The sequence below is a fragment of the Megalobrama amblycephala genome, linkage group LG23, assembly GCF_018812025.1.
Source record: "Megalobrama amblycephala isolate DHTTF-2021 linkage group LG23, ASM1881202v1, whole genome shotgun sequence".
In the NCBI taxonomy this organism is placed as follows: Eukaryota; Metazoa; Chordata; class Actinopteri; order Cypriniformes; family Xenocyprididae; genus Megalobrama; species Megalobrama amblycephala.
In genome coordinates, this window is record NC_063066.1 from 7,241,659 (window position 1) to 7,262,120 (window position 20,462).

General features: G+C 37.3%; 1 protein-coding gene and 1 long non-coding RNA gene across 2 annotated transcripts in view; one reads left to right on the forward strand and one right to left on the reverse strand.

The window, feature by feature from the left end:
* Positions 1-155: 155 nt before the first annotated feature.
* On the reverse strand, positions 156-2,153 carry insb (preproinsulin b). Its single transcript, XM_048176901.1, is given in 4 exon segments — positions 156-318; positions 1,637-1,852; positions 1,979-2,068; positions 2,071-2,153. Coding segments are annotated over 4 exon segments (510 nt in total). The 5' UTR covers positions 2,132-2,153; the 3' UTR covers positions 156-175.
* Positions 2,154-7,718: 5,565 nt separating this feature from the next.
* Positions 7,719-20,462, forward strand: part of LOC125259390 — a 167,590-nt gene continuing 154,846 nt past the window's right edge. Inside the window, exons 1-2 of the long non-coding RNA XR_007182787.1 lie at positions 7,719-8,217; positions 10,336-10,437. This is a non-coding gene — a long non-coding RNA (uncharacterized LOC125259390). The remainder of the gene's footprint in view (positions 8,218-10,335; positions 10,438-20,462) is intronic.

Here is a 20,462-nt window from a genome sequence, read left to right on the forward strand (position 1 = left end):
GCGCTAGAACACAAGGAAAACCAAAACATGTTTCTGTCATTTAATGCTGCTTGTGAAGGAACCTTCATTTCTTCAACAAGCTTCCATATAAAAGGACAAGCAATCAAGCATGTTGTACTTGCATATAATGTTCATTTATTAACCTCTTTAACCTTCACATGGCATTTATGCTTGTTCAGCTGCAGTAGTCTTCCAGGTGGTAGATAGTGCAGGGCCTGTGGCAGCACCGCTCCACAATTCCTCTCTTCATCTTCATCACCTTCTCTTTTAATGGATCGTCCTCTGCTACCTCATAATCTGCTAAATTTGAGAGGAAGACTGGGGGAGGAAGTGGATGCTATTAATTCTTGAACTAAATCTTTCATTAAAGAGGACCTATTATGCTTTTTTTTAAGTGTAATGTTGCTATTTCAGCATTAAAAATGTCTAAAAAGTAAAGCACAAAATCCACTCCAAAGGGAGATATTCTCTGTATTAGTAAGCACTGTTTCTGAACTCCCTTGATTGAACTGAGTTTTCTTCAGGGAGCGTACATGTCACAATATCCCTCATTTAAAGCACCCCTGTGGTGAAAATCAAGTTTTTAATGTTGTTTATGTGTCTAAGTGGTGGTTTAATATGCTTTAAGACAAACCATGTGCAAAATCATAAGTCAACACCATTGCTGAGTATTTTCAGTTTAAAACTGCAGTGATCTAAAGACAGTTTAAAAAAAATCACTGGTGTTTGTGACATCACAAACTACTTTGTAACCAATCATGTCAACGTCCTGGCGGGCTTTAGCACATCATTAACCATGATCGCTCTGAAGCAGGAGAATCTCAAGAAGCCAGCTTATCCAGGCATACTTTTCTGTTAATCGGGTAGATTTAACAATAATTATGTAAATTACGATGTTATGATGCACTATATGCCTTTCTCCACTGACGTTCTGAGTTCAAAGCGTTTCTAAGGATACTGATTTTTAGAAGGCAGACTTAGCAGCTGTTTGATCATGTAGTCAAACAAAAGGCTAATCATATTAATTACCATGATGTGTCCGATCTTGTAAAAAGCGATACCGTTGTGCAGTAAGTTGACCGAGTGGATCTCGTGCAAGTTAGTAAAGGCGGGGCTAATCAGCATATTCATAGATCTGCGCATAATAAATAAAACAAGGGTGAAGATTTTTTAAGCTATTGTAAGGCATATTGTTTACAAAATTTTAAGGCAGGAAAAATGTTTAAAAATGTCATTTTGGTGATCAAAGATAAGCTTTAAGTGATAAAATTATTGACTACAGGGGGACTTTAAATAATTCCCGCCTCATATAGGCAATAAGGGGCGAGGCCTGTATCGTAAGTGGCGTCGCATTTCGGAAACACGATCGAAGCGGGTCACAAAACACAAAGATCCTGTTGACCAATCAGAGCACATTACGCTTATTGAAAGAAGGGGCTTATTAGTGACCAGAACTAAACAGAAAGTTATTGACACAGGGAAGAGGGGTGCTGTATAACAATATAAAATATGCACAAACAAAAAAAAAAAACATGAAAACTTATTCTAGTAGACCCCAAAAACTAAACCATAATAGGTCCTCTTTAAAATTAGTTTCATATTGTAGCATTTGTGCATTACAGAGAGTCCTCCTCACCCAGCAAGGTATCCAGATCCCTCCTGCTTCTGTTAGAGTAAAAGAATCCTTTGGGCCCACACACAAGGTAAAGCGCGTCCACCAGGTTGGAGCCACACAGATGCTGTGATGGAGTAGAGAGTGATCCAGGCAGGGAGGCCAACAGCAGGATTATCGCTGCTGTCTGTAGCAGCACCATGATAGGCAGAAGCTGTAGACATGTACTGCCTGGAATGACTGTATAAATGAGGAGCGCATTTTTAAAAAAAGGCCTGTGTTATGTAGTTTTATTTTAATAGTTAACACATAAAGACTTCAAAATCCAGAAACTTGAATAAAAGTAGGCTATGTTTGGTTCCCTACTTACCTTTCCTGAGTGAGCACAGTCAATCAAGAGTGGCCAGGATTGGGATGGAAATGTGCTGCTTATATAGCTTCCCATTGCCAGGCCCTCGCTCTTGATGGCATCAGCGGAAAAACAAAAGTTCCCATGTAATGACATGACTCCTTATGCATGTCACCTTGCTAAGAAGTATTAGGAACATATCAGATAACTGTAATGGGCTTTATTACGTTCAGATTAAAATGTACAGGTCAGGAGTGTATTTCAGTTAAGTATGCTACCACTTCTTAGTTTCTCTTGCTGAATTGTTAACTACATTTAACTAACAGGATGCAGGTCCTTGTGGACAAATGAGAGCAGGAAGTAGTTTTCAGAAGTGTTAAATATAAAAGTGTGAATTTTAAAAGCATGTGGAGTCAGAGTCCGGAGGTGTCTGAAGTGGCACAAGACCCACTGAAAAAAAAAAAACTCCTGAGGAAGAGTGTGAAGTTTCAGTTGAATAGCATCAGCATATTCACCTTTTGTTTCTTCAAGTGTTAACACCAAGGGACACAGATCTAATGGGACCCCCTGAGGTAATACAATGATGTCTTTCACTTCTCCCTTCAACTGTGTTATGAGGCCGTTATCAGGGTGGTGAATAGAGCTTTAATCAGACTTTTAATGAATTGCCATATTAACACCGGGAAAGCAAGTCACCTTGAAAAGGAATATTCTCACTTTTCTTCAAATGTCTGCAAATGAAAGCCAATTGCTCTCTTTTGTATTTTATTATATTATATTATATTATATTATATTATATTATATTATATTATATTATATTATATTATATTTATTATACTTTTCTAATAATTATTTTTATACTATGGTGAGTAATACAAAAGAAATATTCTAAAACCCCAAATGAAAGGCATCTACTTTTCTAAATAAATATTAATATATGAATATTTATATTTAATATATTATTATTATGATCAATAACAAATATATTTAATAATCATAATATGAAAAATAATATGTAAACATAAATAACAATAATTTATAATATAAATAAATATAATATAAAATAATAATAATACATAAATTATTTTGTTGTTTAATATTATAAAATATATGCTGCAAATGAAAGACAACAGCTGCCCAAAATAAACACTAATTTTATTGTCTAGAATTTTATTATTAAATAATAATGTCAAAGTAATAAATAATAAATAAAACAATTATATAATATATAGATATTAAAAATTCATATAATGTTTAATAATAATAATAAAGACATAAATAAATAATTTTATGTAATGACCAATATTATAAAAATATACTGCAAATGAATGTTCCAAATGTATTATTATTATTATTTATAATATAATAATACATATTTTTATTATTAAAATCATTTTATGCTATGCTGATAACCTGTATGAAGGACAATATTCTCTCTCTCTCTCTCTCTCTCTCTATATATATATATATATACACACACACACACACACACACACACACACACACACATATATTTAACATTCTTTTTCCAATTACCTCATCAGACCATTTTATTGAATCATTCTGACTATTTCAACTCGAGCATAGAAAATACTGTTCAAATTGGTAGAATGTTATGATAGCCTGAATCCTGTCCTTGTCTCTCAGTCTAAATATGCTCTCACTAAACCTGGTATCTATAACAAGTGCATTTTATTTAAAGCTGTCTTGCATCTTACGCACTGACAGGAGGAAAGCCAAAGTCCGATACTGTTTTATAGAAAGAACGTTAGGGCTGTCCGGTCTGACTGCGGCTTGTTCTATGTCTGGATAGCGAGTCTGTCAGCCTGAAGCAATGACAGGGTCCCCTGGCGTCTGCGCTCCCTGTCCAAGCAGTGACAGTCCGTAATTCAGCACTAACCTCTGCCGTGACCTACCCCTCGCCCTGCCATTCCACTCCCACTCTGAAACATGCAAGACTGGCGTTTGCACTTTCTCTGTCCTTTTTTGCATGCTTTACGGTGGAATACTAAATTCAAGGAGGTGAGAGATCTACTGTGAAGCTGAAATCCACACCAAAATAGCCCATCACAAATTGAGTGTTTTTTTTTTTTTTTTCCCAGGCCGCACACACATACTGTCCTGCTGATATCGGGAGATGATGAATGTTGCCACAGAATGATGGAGCTGAGTGAGAAGATGAGTTGACAGTTGAGAAAATGACTAAATGTCTCAGATATGACAAATCCCCAAAGAATAAAACAACAAGCCCAGGGTACGTCTCTCTTTATCTCTTTGTAAAGAAAGAGGCATTTCTGAAGTGCTAGGTAATTGCCCTTTTAGTCCTCAGCTGCAAGGGAGAAAAATGGAATATGAACTGTTGGAATTGAGTTTTGTCTCATTTTCTTACTGCTGTGTCATCTTCAATGTGATCGATGCTGGTGTTAGTGGGCATATTTTCTCCCTGGAGATTGCTTTCAACATTCCTTCTATGAGCTATTCAACTATGATTCTTTTCTGCCATTAAGGAATATTTTCAGGAGCATTCTCTGCCAAACATACCCAGCAGTGAGGTTTATTCTGAGCATGATAACCTATTTGCAGTCTTTTCACCACTGGCCCTCTATGAACCCTTACCAGGAGATGTGTTTTGCAGTGTGAAAGTCTATGCGGGTCAGAATTGAAAAGTTTTGTCAGGCCTCTGCAGAATGAAGATGTGCTGGAGTCTGCACGGTGAGATATGCAGTGTATCGATCAACCTGTGCTGGAAAGATGGGGTAATTTTCTGGGCTCAGTGTTGTGGAGTGGGGCAGAGAGCAGGATTTTGGTATTATTGCAGTGTAAATGGAGAGTAGAATGAGAGGGGTGTGTTGCATTTGGCAATGCAGGGAAGCAGACTGTAAAAAGACCGCAGAGGTTAATCGTCTACTCCGCATCCACCGCGCGGGTTAATCGATACACGTGCGTCGGCCTCCGGGGGTCTGATGTATGCCATCTCAGAGATTAAACCCGCTCAAAAACTGCACATTAACAGTTTAAGAGGCCAGCAAGTTCATACACACATGCTAAAAAGAGTGCACGCTGGGCTGTCAATAAATAAATTACATAAAATATATTTATTGACATAAACTTTATACATATGTTGCATTCAGCCTTTTTGTAAGTCTGTTGTCTATGTAATTTATGCTTACACTGTTCATTTTTGCACATTTGTATGTTGTTTCCAAGTACTTTACGCTGTATCCTGTATATGTGACAATAAAAAACCCCAACTTTGACTTGTTCACTTTGACTAAATAAATAAAATATATGTTTTGTTATTTTAGTTAATGATTCATGCATGGCAGAAACCTGACTTGTCCGTTTTCCTACATGCAGTTTGACTTGATCAAAATGTAACTATAAGATAAGATGTTTTTTTTTTTTTAAATCATTATTAAATTTAACATGCCTCGGAGAACATAAGTACAAATAAAACAGGTTTTCTCAATCAGCTCCCTTGTTCAGTAGTCAGGGCCCTGATCAGGGAGTCAGCCATTTTAAGGGCTGTCTCAATCGCAAAAATCCTAGTGCACTGAAAGGTTCTCTCATCTCATCAAAGGTCTCATAATGCACTGGGAAAACCAGGGAGCATCGATGCTCACTATGAGTGCGTTCCACTTCACTTTTAGACATACACTCACAAACTTCCCTAAGCACTTCCCCTCAGGGGAATCCCTGCCACCATTTTGAAGTGAGCTCCCCTTTGTCAAGGTACAACACAGTGGCTCAGTGTAGCACTATTTCCTCGCAGCAGGAAGATCACCGGTTTAAGTCCCGGATGAGCCAAAGGATTTTTTGTGTGGAGATGGTGGCCATCCGTCCAGGGTGTTTGTGGCCTGACTGTGGCCTGAGATGCTGGGAATGCATCCAGCATTCATGCGACCCTTTAGAGCAGCGGTTCCCAAACTGGGGTGCGCAGACTGACCACCGGGGGTGCGCGAGAGAATGTTTGTAATGGCGGAAAAATGGTCTCTTTGTTATTTTTACATATTTAACTTATTACAAGCTGTAAATTACTCATGTTTTTAAATTTTAAATTACACATATATTTGCATTTCACTACATGAAACATTTATTTTTACTAGACTATTTTTTACTATCTTACTACATTCATCAAAATGGACACCTGGCACTTTAAATCATGGGACAGTGAGCCATCTACATCGGCATCATCTATATGGAGAAACCTGATAGAACAGACTCAGAGGATAATGAACGGGGTGAAGAGGCGGGAACAGAGAAACGTAACAGAGATGTACCTGTCAAGAGAAATAGGCCTACATTAGAGAGTAAGAAAAAGTCAAGTAAGAAACGCAAATACTGTGACAGTTACATTGGTTTCATGTTTACATGGATTGGTGATGCAGAAAGTCCGAACTCGCAATGTGTAGTCTGTGGAGAAGTTTTAGCTAATAGCAGTCTCAAGGGAACATTATAAAACCCTTAACGTGAAAAATGCTTAACGTGGCTTAATGTACTAAGACAGTGATTTTAACCGACCAAACTCACTAAATGTCATACTAATAAAGTATACTATGTGCAAAAAATTAAACACATTAAGATCATATTGTGGGTCCATCTGATTATTTGCACAGAAATTTTGTCAGCTTTATTTGAATTTGTTTTGTTCATACAACTAAATCGTTATTTGTACAAATTACTCAATATAGTTGCGTGGAACCACTTGACACTTCTTTTTTAAGTAAATCCAACAATTCATTTTTTTGAGTGAAGCAGTATTTTTTTTTATTTATAACTGAAATGTTGATGTTTTCTAATACAGTGAATATTTGTATTTAGTTATTGCTATTAAAAATCTGATGTTTAACTGAAGTAAGATGTTGGGGGTGCTTGACAGGTTTCAAACACTATAGAAAGGGGTGCGTGTTGCAAAAAGTTTGGGAACCACTGCTTTAGAGGATAAAGCAGTTTGGAGAATGGATGGATGGACATTTCAAGAATAGTCAATAACTCTTATGGTTCACCCATATCACAAACTTTCAAACAATCTAAGAACTGCATGTCTGTTTGTAAATGTGTAGAGAACTATAATCCCATGATATAATTCCATTGGAGAAATATAAAACTTTTCATTTAAAGTTTTTTTTTTTTTAATATATAGGCTATGTACAGATATGGTAGCAGGAGAACATGCAAACCAACTCTGATTGGTGGAATTTTCTGTGCAACATAATGCAGTTTTCTAATGTAGTAATGTAGTTTTCCACCACGAATTTATAATTAATTATAAAAGTAAGTTGAAAAAACAAAACAAAACAAAAACAAAAAACAATTCAATTCACATTTTCACATAGGTGTTGGTCATCTGAGGTCTTCTTAAGAGGCTGGATCCAAACTGAAGCTGAAGTCCTCTCTAGTCACCTCGGGACGGGTGTCCCGAGGCAAAACAGAAAAGCAAATGGAGAATAATGAGCGTAGCTGCTGTTCATAACATTAAGCAAAGATAGTCATGTGCAATTGATCTGATATGAGATGCATTATGTGAACGCTTGGCTAAAGAGATGCGTCTTTAATCTAGATTTAAACTGGGCGAGCGAGTCTGAACCCCGAACATTATCAGGAAGGCTATTCCAGAGTTTTGGAGCCAAATGTGCAAACGCTCTCCCTCCTTTAGTGGACTTAGCTATCCTAGGTACAACCAGAAGTCCAGAGTTTTGTGATCTTAAAGAGCGTGAAGGATTGTAGGGCGACAGAAGATCGGTTAAGTACACAGGAGCTAAACCATTTAGAGCTTTATAGGTCATTAGCAATACTTTATAATCAATACGGAACTTAATAGGTAACCAGTGTTTGAAAACAATTTTCCTGTGGAGAAAATGAATGGACTTTTTATTCCAGGAACTGAATCGTTCAACTCTATAGAACGGCACATAAAACATAAGGGAAAAAAAAAAAAAAAAAAAATGTAAATAATAATCAGAGGGTATGCATTGACGTCACTTTCCCGCTGAAACACGCTTCCTCAGCCAGTCTGAGTGGCGAAAGAGCTGCTGCATGATTGAAACGCGAGTAAATCACGAGTAAAACAAACGATTAAACTAAAAGTTGGACTCGATAGAGTTTCTGTTAAAACTTACCAAAGATTCAGTGATCCATGGATATTGACATGCAGCGAGGAATCGTGTTTCCAGACCTTTATATGTGTCTGATCTCGACGCCGGGGAAACACATAAAGCAAATTTGCCTGTGAACGCTTTATATAAATACAATATAGGTAGGTCTAAATACTGGTTATCTTTGATATCAATGTTATATATCACCCAGTCCTAAAACTTATATAGTTTATGTCAGTGTTAAACACCCAATTGTGCAGAATATAAGATGGTAAATGTTTAATTGATGAGTTGTCAATACAGTATAACAATACAATATATATAGGGTATGATAATAACTTACCCCAAAATTCAACATATTGACAAAATGATAACTGCAAATCCACGTTTAAAGGATTAGTTCACTTTCAATTTAAAATTCCCTGATAATTTACTCACCCCCATTTCATCCAAGATGTTCATGTCTTTCTTTCTTTAGTCGAAAAGAAATTAAGGTTTTTGATGAAAACATTCCAGGATTTTTCTCCATATAGTGGACTTCAATGGAGCCCAAACGGTTGAAGGTCAAAATTACAGTTTACAGTGATCCCAGACGAGGAATAAGGGTCTTATCTAGAGAAACCATCGCTCATTTTCTAAAATATATATATATATATATATATATATATATATATATATATATATATATACGTTTTAACAATAAATGCTCATCTTGAACTAGCTCTCTTCTTCTTCTCTATTAGAATTCAAGCAGTGTAGACACTGCTAAGTGTATTACTGCCCACCACAGGTCAAAGATTGAACTAAATTGTCATATACAATATGCTAGTGCAAGTATATAACAATTAGTTCAAACTTTGAACTGTGGAGGGCAGTAATACACTTAGCAGCGTCTACACTGCCGGAATTCAAATAGAGAAGAAGAAGAAAGCTAGTTCAAGATGAGCATTTATTGTTAAAACGTATATATATATATATATATATATATATATATATATATATATATATATATATTTTTTTTTTTTTAGAAAATGAGCGATGGTTTCTCTAGATAAGACCCTTATTCCTCGTCTGGGATCGTGTAGAATGCTTTGAAGCTGCAATGAAACTGTAATTTTGACCTTCAACCGTTTGGGCTCCATTGAAGTCCACTATATGGAGAAAAATCCTGGAATGTTTTTATCAAAAAACGTAATTTCTTCCCAACTGAAGAAAGAAAGACATGAACATCTTGGATGACATGGGGGTGAGTAAATTATCAGGAAATTTTAATTTGAAAGTGAACTAATCCTTTAACTGTGAATTTCAGCCATCCATTTGCAGCGATTCTCTTTTCGTTAGCTTTTTTTGGCAGTAGCCTATGTAAAAATATATAGCCAATTACAGATAGCTGATGAGCGCGTGAACACAATGGCCAATCGGGTGTTACGAAAGTCTGCACTTTTGACAACACTAATCCCAATGTGTAGTGAGCCAGGCCAGGGTCCATACTGGCCTTACAAGTGTCCAAATTCATGATTCACGACCTAGGGATTTGATTGAGATGCATTCCTTGATTAGCTGGTTCATGCACATCTATTGGGGTTGGAGCTAAATTTTGCAGTGGTTCTCCACGTGCAGGATTGGACACCCCTGATATAAGTCACTTAAAATTGACAATTCTTATTTTTTTATTTTATATTGTAGGGTTGTGCCAATAGACAACAGTATCGTGTATCGACGATAGTCAGATATATTGCCGATAGCTGATGCCTTATGATTTCAAGAAGATAATTGGCTTGTTTTCCCATTAATGTATTAATAATAATAATAATAATAATAATAATAATAAGAAGAAGAAGAATAAGAATAATACTAAAATTAAATAGAAATTTTGATTTCATGGTAACTTTAAGAGTATGGTTTGTATATATTTTCTATTAGATTGTGTTTCTTTACAGGCCCACAGTTGTGCAAATCAGGATGACTTGCACCAAACAGATAAAAAATGAAAAAATTCTGCTGTGTTCCCTCGAGAACCTTCTTTCCCTGTTTCTGCTCTGGTATATCTCACTGTTTACTGTATCCGAGGGTCAGTTGTGCCATAGTACTGTTGTACAAATAAAACGTAAGGCTGTAGAATCCTACACTGGCACCTGTTTCTAGTCTCATTAGGAGGCAGAAGCTGTGGCTCGATTTATTTAAAGTCATTAAAATAGATACATGGCGGAATCGATTTGACCAGTGTAGGAACTGAGACTCAATAATGCTAACCTGCCATCCTTATTTTACATGCACAGGCTTCAGTGAGAATATTGAGATGCGTGCACAGAGCCAAGACAGCACATGCCTGAAACATCACACAAGATTGTTCTGCATGGATCAGTCCGAGAAACTCAAAAGTGAGCTTCAATGTCCTGTTACATGTGGTCAGGTAGTTGTTTTTTGTACATTTCAACACAACTGGAATGTGGAACTGCTTGTTGTATGGCAAATACAAAAATCTTGATGTTTAGGTTGAAGCGTGTTTAAAAGAGTGTTTGTTCTACAAATATGTGATTATAATTAGTTTAAAACCCCAAATGCAATTTTCAGGTTGTCAAGAGAATGCCCCATATGTTATTTTCCTAACAGGTGTTTAGTTTTTTCTTGTAGGTGATATGAGTAATTTCTGTGCCACTATCAGTACCAAATGAATTGGCAGTTATCATAATAATTTCTCTAAATAGGCTTTTCAAACAAGAATGGCTTACTTACAGTTGTCTCTCCACATTTAGCTGAGATAGGAGTTTGTTAAAAAATTAGTGATGCACCGATCGTGATTTTTCATGGACAGTTCTGATTGCTATTTTTCTCTTGGTATAAGCACATTTATTTGTTGTTTTTTTGCTCTATTACAGGCCAAACTGGTCTTCAAAAAATCTGAAATTACAGGCAAGACCTGCATTTTAATCACGATCCAAACAAAGATGCTGTGTAGCCTGAGCAGTTTGATTTATATTAGATTTGTTTTGTATAATTTAAAAATTGAATGGTCTGACGAAAACAGCAATAGGACTGAATGAAAATGCAAATTACTCTCTGACAGTAGATGGCGCTTATGGAACAGCGAACTCGTGCTTCCTTGGTTAGCGCTGTGCACAAACCAGCATTGTGCTTATAAGTTCTACTTAAAGGATTAGTTCACTTTGAAATGAAATTTACCCCAATCTTTACTCACCCTCAAGCCATCCTAGATGTATATGACTTTCTTCTTTCTGATGAACATTATTGCAGAAATATTAATAAATATCCTGACACATCCAAGCTGTATAATGGCAGTGATAGGGATAGGGATGAGTGTGAGATGAAGAAAGTGCCTCCATCCACATCCATCCATCATACATATGTGCTCCACACAGCTCCGGGGGATAATAAAGGCCTTCTGAAGCGAAGCGATGCATTTGTTTAACAAAAAAAAATCCATATTTAAACAAGTTATGAAGTAAAATATGTAGCTTCTTCCAGACCGCCTTCCGTATTGAAGTTACGAAGAAAGTGTAAACTGGCGTCACGTCAGTTAACACCTTTTCCGTACGTTGAATTGGGAAGGCGTATGACGTAGCGTAATCTTTGTGAACTCCAAAAGTTTTACACTTTCTTCGTACGTTGAATACGGAAGGCAGCTCGTGCAGAAGCTACATATTTTACTTCATAACTTGTTTAAATATGGATATTTTTTTACACAAACACATCGCTTCGATTCAGAAGGCGTTTATTAACCCCCCGGAGCCGTGTGGACACATATTTATGATGGATGGATGTGGATGGATGCACTTTCTTGAGCTTTATACTCGTTGATCCCTATCACTGCCATTATAGAGCTCGGATGCGTCAGGATATTTATTAATATTTCTGCGATTATGTTCATCAGAAAGAAGAAAGTCATATACACCTAGGATGGCTTGAGGTTGAGTAAAGCTTGGGCTAATTTTAATTTCCAGGTGAACTAATCCTTTAAGTCCGAAGTATACTTAGTTTTTAGGGTGTGGGAATGCAGGCAGTCAACACATGCACCCTAAAAAGTTTCATCTTTGTCCAATGTCTGTGTTTTTCTCCAGAAGTTATGACAGATAAAAATGTCTTTGTATTCTTTTAAACTAAAGTTGCGGCTATTTCATAACCCCCTCACACAAGCTCTTGTCAATGCGGGCGTCTGTTGTTGTTGCAGTCTCCATTATTTTGTTGTTGTTCTGTCTCTTTATTTTAGTTTTTTTACTGTGAAACATTGGCCCGGGCCAGTCAGGGTTACAGGATTAGTTTTAAGTTTACAAAACCAAACCAATCAGGCTTTGTTGGTTCCCTGATGCTGTTCATCAGCTTTCTTTGTCAAACTCAGGCTTTTATCCTGAGGTGTGATATCAGTAGCGAACAGCCAGTCACATGCTGTGAAACAGTGAAACTGCGATTCACTTCTTGCAAGATAAGCAGCGCGATTCACTTTTCTCTTCTGCAGAATATTACGGGATTGAAAAATATTAAGAATTTAAACATTCACACAGCAAGAAGGAAAGAGCTATCTATGAAAGAGGACAACTAAAGGAAAAAATCTTGCTATATCAGTGCAAGTAAAAGTTGTGACATTATACTGTAGATGATATAGGTATAGAGAGAATTGAACATTTAAAGGTGCCCTAGAACCCTATTTCACAAGGTGTAATATAAGTCTAAGGTGTCCCCAGAATGTGTCTGTGAAGTTTCAGCTCAAAATACCCCATATATTTTTTATTATACAATGTTTTAACTGCCTATGTTGGGGCATAATTAAAAATGCGCCGATTCTGTGTGTGTCCCCTTTAAATGCTCGTAATCCCCGCCCCCAAGCTCACAACTCTATAATACATTGCATATACAAAGTTCACACAGCTAATATAACCCTCAAAATGGATCTTGTAGTCTTTGTAGCTTGATTCTAAAGTTTATTTATATTACTTTTATATATTTATATACATTTAAACTAAGTGCTGAATAATAATTGATAATTTAAAATTGTACATGCATAATGGATTAAAGGTGCTAAAGAGGATGTTTTGTTTTATACATTTTTGCAATATTACTTGAAACTGTCTTTACTAACTGATAAAAGACTATTTATTAGGTGCACTGAAAGTAATAATATTAATATACATCACAGTGCTTCCCACAGGTTTGAAATATACTTGCGGTGGTAGCCGGGCGAAAAATCCTCCTATTACCCACGACACAAAAATGGTCTACTGCATGTGACAAACAAATAATGTGTGATTTTTAACAGTATTTTTATTTATTTAAATTAATTTTAATTACATAACATATTACATTTAATTACATACTAATATTATGCATTATTATGCATTGTAAATTATGCAAAATTACAGCATTTAAATGGTTCACATTTTCCTATGTTCTCCTTGCTGTCATATAGTGTCTCAGTGAATGGGACACAGATTTTACTAGTAAAATTTATAAAATTAATAATATATGTGTCAAATAATGTTCTTAATGTTTTCTTCCTGTGGGGGAGACTACAATAATTTACTATGAATTAAATGGAAATCAAATTAAATACAATTTATTGTGTAACCAAAATACCAATAATGCCCAAAAGAAAAAGAAAAAACTTAGCGTGTGACTTTTAATTATAAACAAGCCCGAAATACACCAGGACTCTAATTTTGAAATGTCTGTACTATTGCAGGCTGATCCTTCAGATTCTTACAGTCGTCTAAAACATTTTATATAAAGGCCATAAAGTAGACATTGTAATAATTCATCAACTTGAGTTCATTAGCAATCGCTTGGCATAAATCTGCGCTTTTCATTGATTGAGAATCACTTTGAAGCAGCTTTGAAGCAGTCTGAAGTGCTGTAGAGTGAGCTTGTAGGACTCGCAACAGCGCCCCCTTTTGACTTTGCAAAATGCAGCGCCCGTTTGAATGTTAGAGGGAGTACAGTTCTGACGCACACATAACAAGCAGGTACGAAACGACTAGTTAATCGATCGCGGATGGTTTCATTATCTTGCGCGGATATAAAAGTATAAGAGGATAAATATAATAAAAGCAAAAATGTGTCTCCGAATATACTTGGGCGGCCGTTATTATATGTGGGCGGCCCGCCCAAGTAAAGTCTATGTGTGGGAAGCACTGCATCATCTGTGCACGAGGTAGGGCCTTAAAAACATCAGCCAATCGTTTACTCGATCATCGCATAAACGATTGGCCCTCTGGCTTGTCAATCACTGCCATGACGTTCCTTGTGAGAGACGTGCGCGGATTGGCCCCCTGGCTTGTCAATCACTGCCATGACGATCCATGTGAGAGATGCGCGGCTGCGCGCTCCAATAACATTCCACACTCCACAGGCGCCGCATGCAATGTTTTTGTCAGGAGACAGGAGTAACAACTGCAGATTATGAGTCACCTGCGGTGAGTCCGACATAATGAATCCACTAAGTGTGTGCGCGGCTTTAAGTGTAAGGCCGATTATGAATGTAAATTGATACTTATGACTGATCACGCTCAAACGCGTCCAGTCAGAGCCAGTTGCTTTCAGTCTGCGATTACAGTCGGTGTTCAAATTCCATGTGAAAGTATATAAATCTGCTTCAGGAGCAGGAAACAATCACTGTATGTTGAGCACAGTCAGAATGTTTTAGCTAGTCGTTAAATGTGTGCCAGGCTTAATAACACAGCGAATGCCGGTGGTAAACACTCGTGTTCCGATACTCGTGCACGAGTTTTGGGAGGCGTTCCCTCTAAATGAGCTTTGAAAGAGGGGGATTGTTCTTACCCATGCGCTCATTTCAAAAACTCAGTCGACAAAAAGAACCTCTTTAGTACCTTTAAGGGTATAATAATGACATAAATAATATCTAAATCATACAAGATTATTATAAACAAGCATTGCTAAAAGCCAGAATATTTTGTCTTTAAAAATCATTTCCTATGTAGTGACCTTTAATTTGGAGCAGAAACAGGGGGAGTGACTTTATTGCTTCAGACATGTCGCTTTGCTCACAGCTGATTGGTTCAATTTTGGTTTGAGATCTCGTGCCTAAAACACAAACTGCTCAACAGGTTAGCCATGGAGCGTAAGTTAATACGGCGACGAACACTGCTAAAAGCCAAGCCACTTTCATGGTGCCTAAAACTCAGGGTTGGCGCAATCTAAACTGAAACATACCTGGCTAGCCATCTAAACTGGCTTTATGGTATAGACCCCTGATTAGTGCAAAACAAATTCAATGTGCATGTGCGACCTGCACGTACAAAGTATGATTGCAGTGCAGTTTGTGTTCAAAACCGGAACAAGATCGGCCAACATAAAACATAAATGCCCAGTTGCCGATTGGAAGGTTGATTGGAGCATCTCTAGCAAAAATGACACTTCCTCTTGAATTACTTTTAAATTAAATGTCAGCCACCAATACATGATGGAAAGATTATTCTTTGAGGTGTTATAGAGTGAAATAGATCCTTTGGATTCGGCATCAGTAAGCCTGAGATTCGGCCTAATTGCTAGATTTATATCAGAACATCCAGAGTTTTATGAACTATTGGCTGGAGGCTTTTCGGCACGGTTTCATGTGTTTGGCTGTCTAGCTGGGGCCATTAACTGGCAATCATTTGTTTGTGTTCGTGTAGTGTAGCAGAAGCTAGAGCTCACTTCAGTTGAATGCTAATGCATTAAGGAGTCTTTGATGTGCTGATGAGGGCCGATCCTTGTGTGAAATAAGACTCAGATTTTTTGCAAAGGCACATCGTGGTGTCCTTCCATTCGAAACCCCTCCACAGGAGGCCAAATAGAACGGTGAACCAAATCCCATTGTAGGCGTAGTGCAAGCCTGAATTATCCCTCCAAGCCTCACACCCTCTTTGTCTAACGTCTATGTTTTAAATTGGCAAGGGAGAGATTCAGTCTGCGATACCTGTGGGGCTCCTGAGTCCTGCTGTTTTGTAATTTCTCAAATTAAATCCTTTTGCAACTCATCTTGTGTCTGACTGAGGGAATGTCAAGGGTAAAGGAGGGCCGGAATGTCTTTCGCTTTTAATGTCCTTTGCTTTTTTATGTTAATTATTTTAACAGGCTTAATCTGTCTCCCTCTCATCAGCAGTGACCACATGCCTCAAAGACGTTACTAGTCCATGGCAAATTGTGACGCGTTGCAAAATTGAGCCCCTGGTGTTAATCATATATGTAACATCAAAAGAACAGTTGCACTCATTAAGAGTTGCCGTTTATCCTGACCTGAGAGGATGATCAAAGTCAGGACGTCTTTTCTTTGGACAACTCAACTTCTTTCTTTGGATAACTCAACAGAGTTTCACTGTTTGTTTTTTATCATAGGAAAATATGAATGCTGGAAACACTTAAAGTCAAAATATGTAAGATATTTGGATTAAAATATCCAAAAACCACTTGAACAGTGTTATATATTTTGTTGACTTGTGTACTTACAATATCCCAAATGTTTCCAACAATCCAGAGAAATCAGCTCTTTTACCCAGTGTAACGTCCTGTGTCATTGCGTCGCCTGTCAGTGTCATCATATCTGTGTTACCCTCGATTTCCAGTTTTACTTCCGTAGAAACCATGGAAAAACCAAAGACATTGATGTATTATGTGTTTTATTAGATAGTACTGAGTAATATTAATTAAAGGTGCTAAAGAGGATGTTTCGTTTTATACATTTTTGCAATATTACTTGAAACTGTCTTTACTAACTGATAAAAAACTATTTATTAGGTGCACTGAAAGGAATAATATTAATATACATCATCTGTGCACGAGGTAGGGCCTTAAAAACATCAGCCAATCGTTTACGCGATCATTGCGTAAATGATTGGCCCTCTGGCTTGTCAATCACTGCCATTACGTTCCTTGTGAGAGACGTGCGCGGATTGGCCCTCTGGCTTGTCAATCACTGCCATGACGATCCATGTGAGAGACGCGCGGCTGCACGCTCCAGTAACTTTCCACACTCCACAGGCGCCGCATGCAATGTTTTTGTCAGGAGACAGGAGTAACAACTGCAGATTATGAGTCACCTGCGGTGAGTCCGACATAATGAATCCACTAAGTGTGTGCGCGGCTTTAAGTGTAAGGCCGATTATGAATGTAAATTGATACTTATGACTGATCACGCTCAAACGCGTCCAGTCAGAGCCAGTTGCTTTCAGTCTGCGATTACAGTCGGTGTTCAAATTCATAGTCAGAATGTTTTAGCTAGTCGTTAAATGTGTGCCCGGCTTAATAACACAGCGAATGCCGGTGGTAAACACTCGTGTTCCGATACTCGTGCACGAGTTTTGGGAGGCGTTCCCTCTAAATGAGCTGTGAAAGAGGGGGATTGTTCTTACCCATGCGCTCATTTCAAAAACTCAGTCGACAAAAAGAACCTCTTTAGCACCTTTAACTACAGGTACTTACTAGGGGTTAAATGAGTTCACATTTTTTTAAAGTCAACATTTATGTGATTAAAGTCGAGTTGACGTCGATTAGTCGATGATGATGTCAAAAATGAATAAACAAGACTGAACCTCGAGCTGAGAGTTGAATGCTGGTTGCCTTGTACACAGCTATGGCATATGACAGAGTGCTCTTACATAACAGCTTATTTTTATCAGTTCTTTTGTCTTTATTCATTATATTTCTCAAAGATATCTGCTCATTCTAAATCAGATACAGATAAAGTATCATAATAAAGATTACATTTATATGAATGCATTAGTGAGAAAGTGATTGTGTGTGTGATTTAATTCTACATGGCAGCGTCTCTCTACTAATAGCGAAGATGTGGGTTTTATTTATAGTATAATCAAACATTTCGTATGGAGCTCTCTCGGAGTATGCATTTATTTGTCATTAACTATTGGATATGGAGCGTAAATGTGGACTTCAAAGATTTCTTATCCTGTTGCCCTATCCATTGGCCATGATCAGCGACTAGTCAACGTTTAAGCGGCATGGCAGAGCATTAAAGTCAACTAGTCTTTGCAACCCCTAGTGCTTAATATAGAGTAAGGATTAGAGTTTGGTTTAGGGTTAGTTGCATGTAATTATTCATGATTTATAGTTATTATTATTGTAACACGGACACTGTAAAATAAAGTGTTATCTAAATTTGTACTAAAATACTATAGTAAAGTTTCATTGGATGCTCAGCATTTGACATCCAGAACAATCGATATAGATAAAGTCCTTCATTTTAACTATGCACGATTATATACTTAGTAGCAGTTTATTTTTTGTATTTTGCATTGTTTTTGTCCATGCCCCTTTTAGAACAGGTGACAAGCCACCGGTTGAGACGCTCCGCTCTGATCCGCTGTCCCAGAGGGTTCTGTTAGCAGGTGGGTGGTTGAGGCGTGTGGCAGGTGTGCTCTGCCTCTAGTCTATCATGGCTGGGTAATGAGATCTTGAGCACTGCTCTTGATGGCAAAGAGGCTTTGATATTAAAATTAAAATCAACACCAGCTAATGTGCCTGGAACTGGATGCAATGCAGAGTGATTTAATTCCTCTGCTGATCCCCTGTGAAATTTTAAAAAGTACTTACTCCTTTTTGAATATAGATATTAGAGTGGTAGGTAGTACAGTTTGAATATGCATGATATTGTAATTGATTGCTGTAACTGATGTCTGTTGATGGCCGGTTGAGTTGGCTCACATTTATGAGGTGTGTATAGAGTATAAAAGCATAGTGTTAAAGGGTTAGTTCACCCAAAAATTAAATTTCTGTTGTTCCACACCCATGAGACCTTCGTTTGTCTACGGAACACAAATTAAGATATTTTTGCTGAAATCCGAGGGTACCTGATACACACATAGGCAGCAATGACATTGCAACTTTTTTTAGGTCCAGAAAGGTACTAAAGACATCGTTAAAACCGTCAACGTGACTACAGTGGTTCAACCTTAATATTGTAAAGTGATGAGAATAATTTTTGTGCGCAAAAACAAAAAAAAAAAAAGACTTTATTCAACCAATTTGTCTGTCCCCTGTCATACTGCTACACTATTTAAAGCGGCGAGAATACGTTGCAGAGCTTCAGTGTTTACGTCCGAACGGCAGATCAGTATTGGCCGGCTCTGGTCACGTGAGCAGAAGGATGCTTGCATGTGATGCTGACGCAGGAGCTTGCCAATACTGAGCCCGTGTTCAGACATAAACACTGAAGCTCTGCAACAAAAATAGCGTAGCAGTATGACAGGGGACAGACATATTTGTTGAATAAAGTAGTTATTTTTGTTTTGTTTTTGCGCACAAAAAGTATTCTCGTATAACTTCATAGGTTAAGGTCGCCGGTTTTAACAATGTCTTTAGTACCTTTCTGTACCTCTAAAGATACAATGTCGTTGCTGCCTATGAGTGGATCAGATACCCTCGGATTTGATACCCGTCAATTCGTGATGTGTGCATCCGTATAGGGATTGTATTTGGTCTGTGATCCATACAGTCCAAGCATCACGGGTTGAAATGCGTTTGATTCTCTGATTTATTCAAAGTTTAACCATCGTAGAGTGAAAGTTTATTCTTTGCATGTGTTTTAGGTCCTGTCAGTTTAAACAATTTAAGTTTTTCGAGCGCAAGAAGACGCGAAAAACAAGTCATTTTGGAACTTGCATGCTGTTTTCTGTGTCCTGCTGACTTCGAATTCCATTCTCTTCCATCTATTTGTGCTTGAACGGACACATACATGCAAAGTAATGTTAAAATCCCCTTCTTGGATATCATCATATTGGATACGTGCATTAGTTCTTAAAATGATAGCAGCCTAATATACCCGTTGCAGTCCGAGTCATTAATGTTAATCAGCCAACAAAAGACAAAGAGAATCACTTTTGTAGCTTTAAAAAGGATTAATTATATTTAATTTTTACAGGGAAGTCTATGCAGTGTTATTTTACATTTTATTCAATTCTGTACCTGAATTCTTTTACCTGAAAAACAAAGCACTGTTTTTCATTTGTATCTTTGTTCTGTTGTATTTATTTAAAACTCCAATATCATGCAGCCCTATATTATATAAAGTTTTCTAATGAATGTGGGTTGCATGTGTTAGAAATATTGCTGACACTGTATTGCTCCAGTCCCATAACCGGACACCCCTGGTCCTGACCCCTGTTAAAATCCCCTCCCTTTGACCCTGCTCAGATCTGTTTGATAAACATTTAGTTTTTTCACTCAAGCTCTGTTTAAATCTGAAGAATATTTCACTGATTAAGTGTGGGTGCATGATTTTTATGGCTGTTAAATATTCTGTAAATGCTTTGGATTTGTCTTAAAAAACGATCTCTGTACTGTCACTGAAAAGATCGAGTTTATGAATGCATGGTGTGATGATAGTTTGATTATGTCTTTGCCCAGTGCTTTGGACCTTAGGACAAATTATGACGATGTGTCA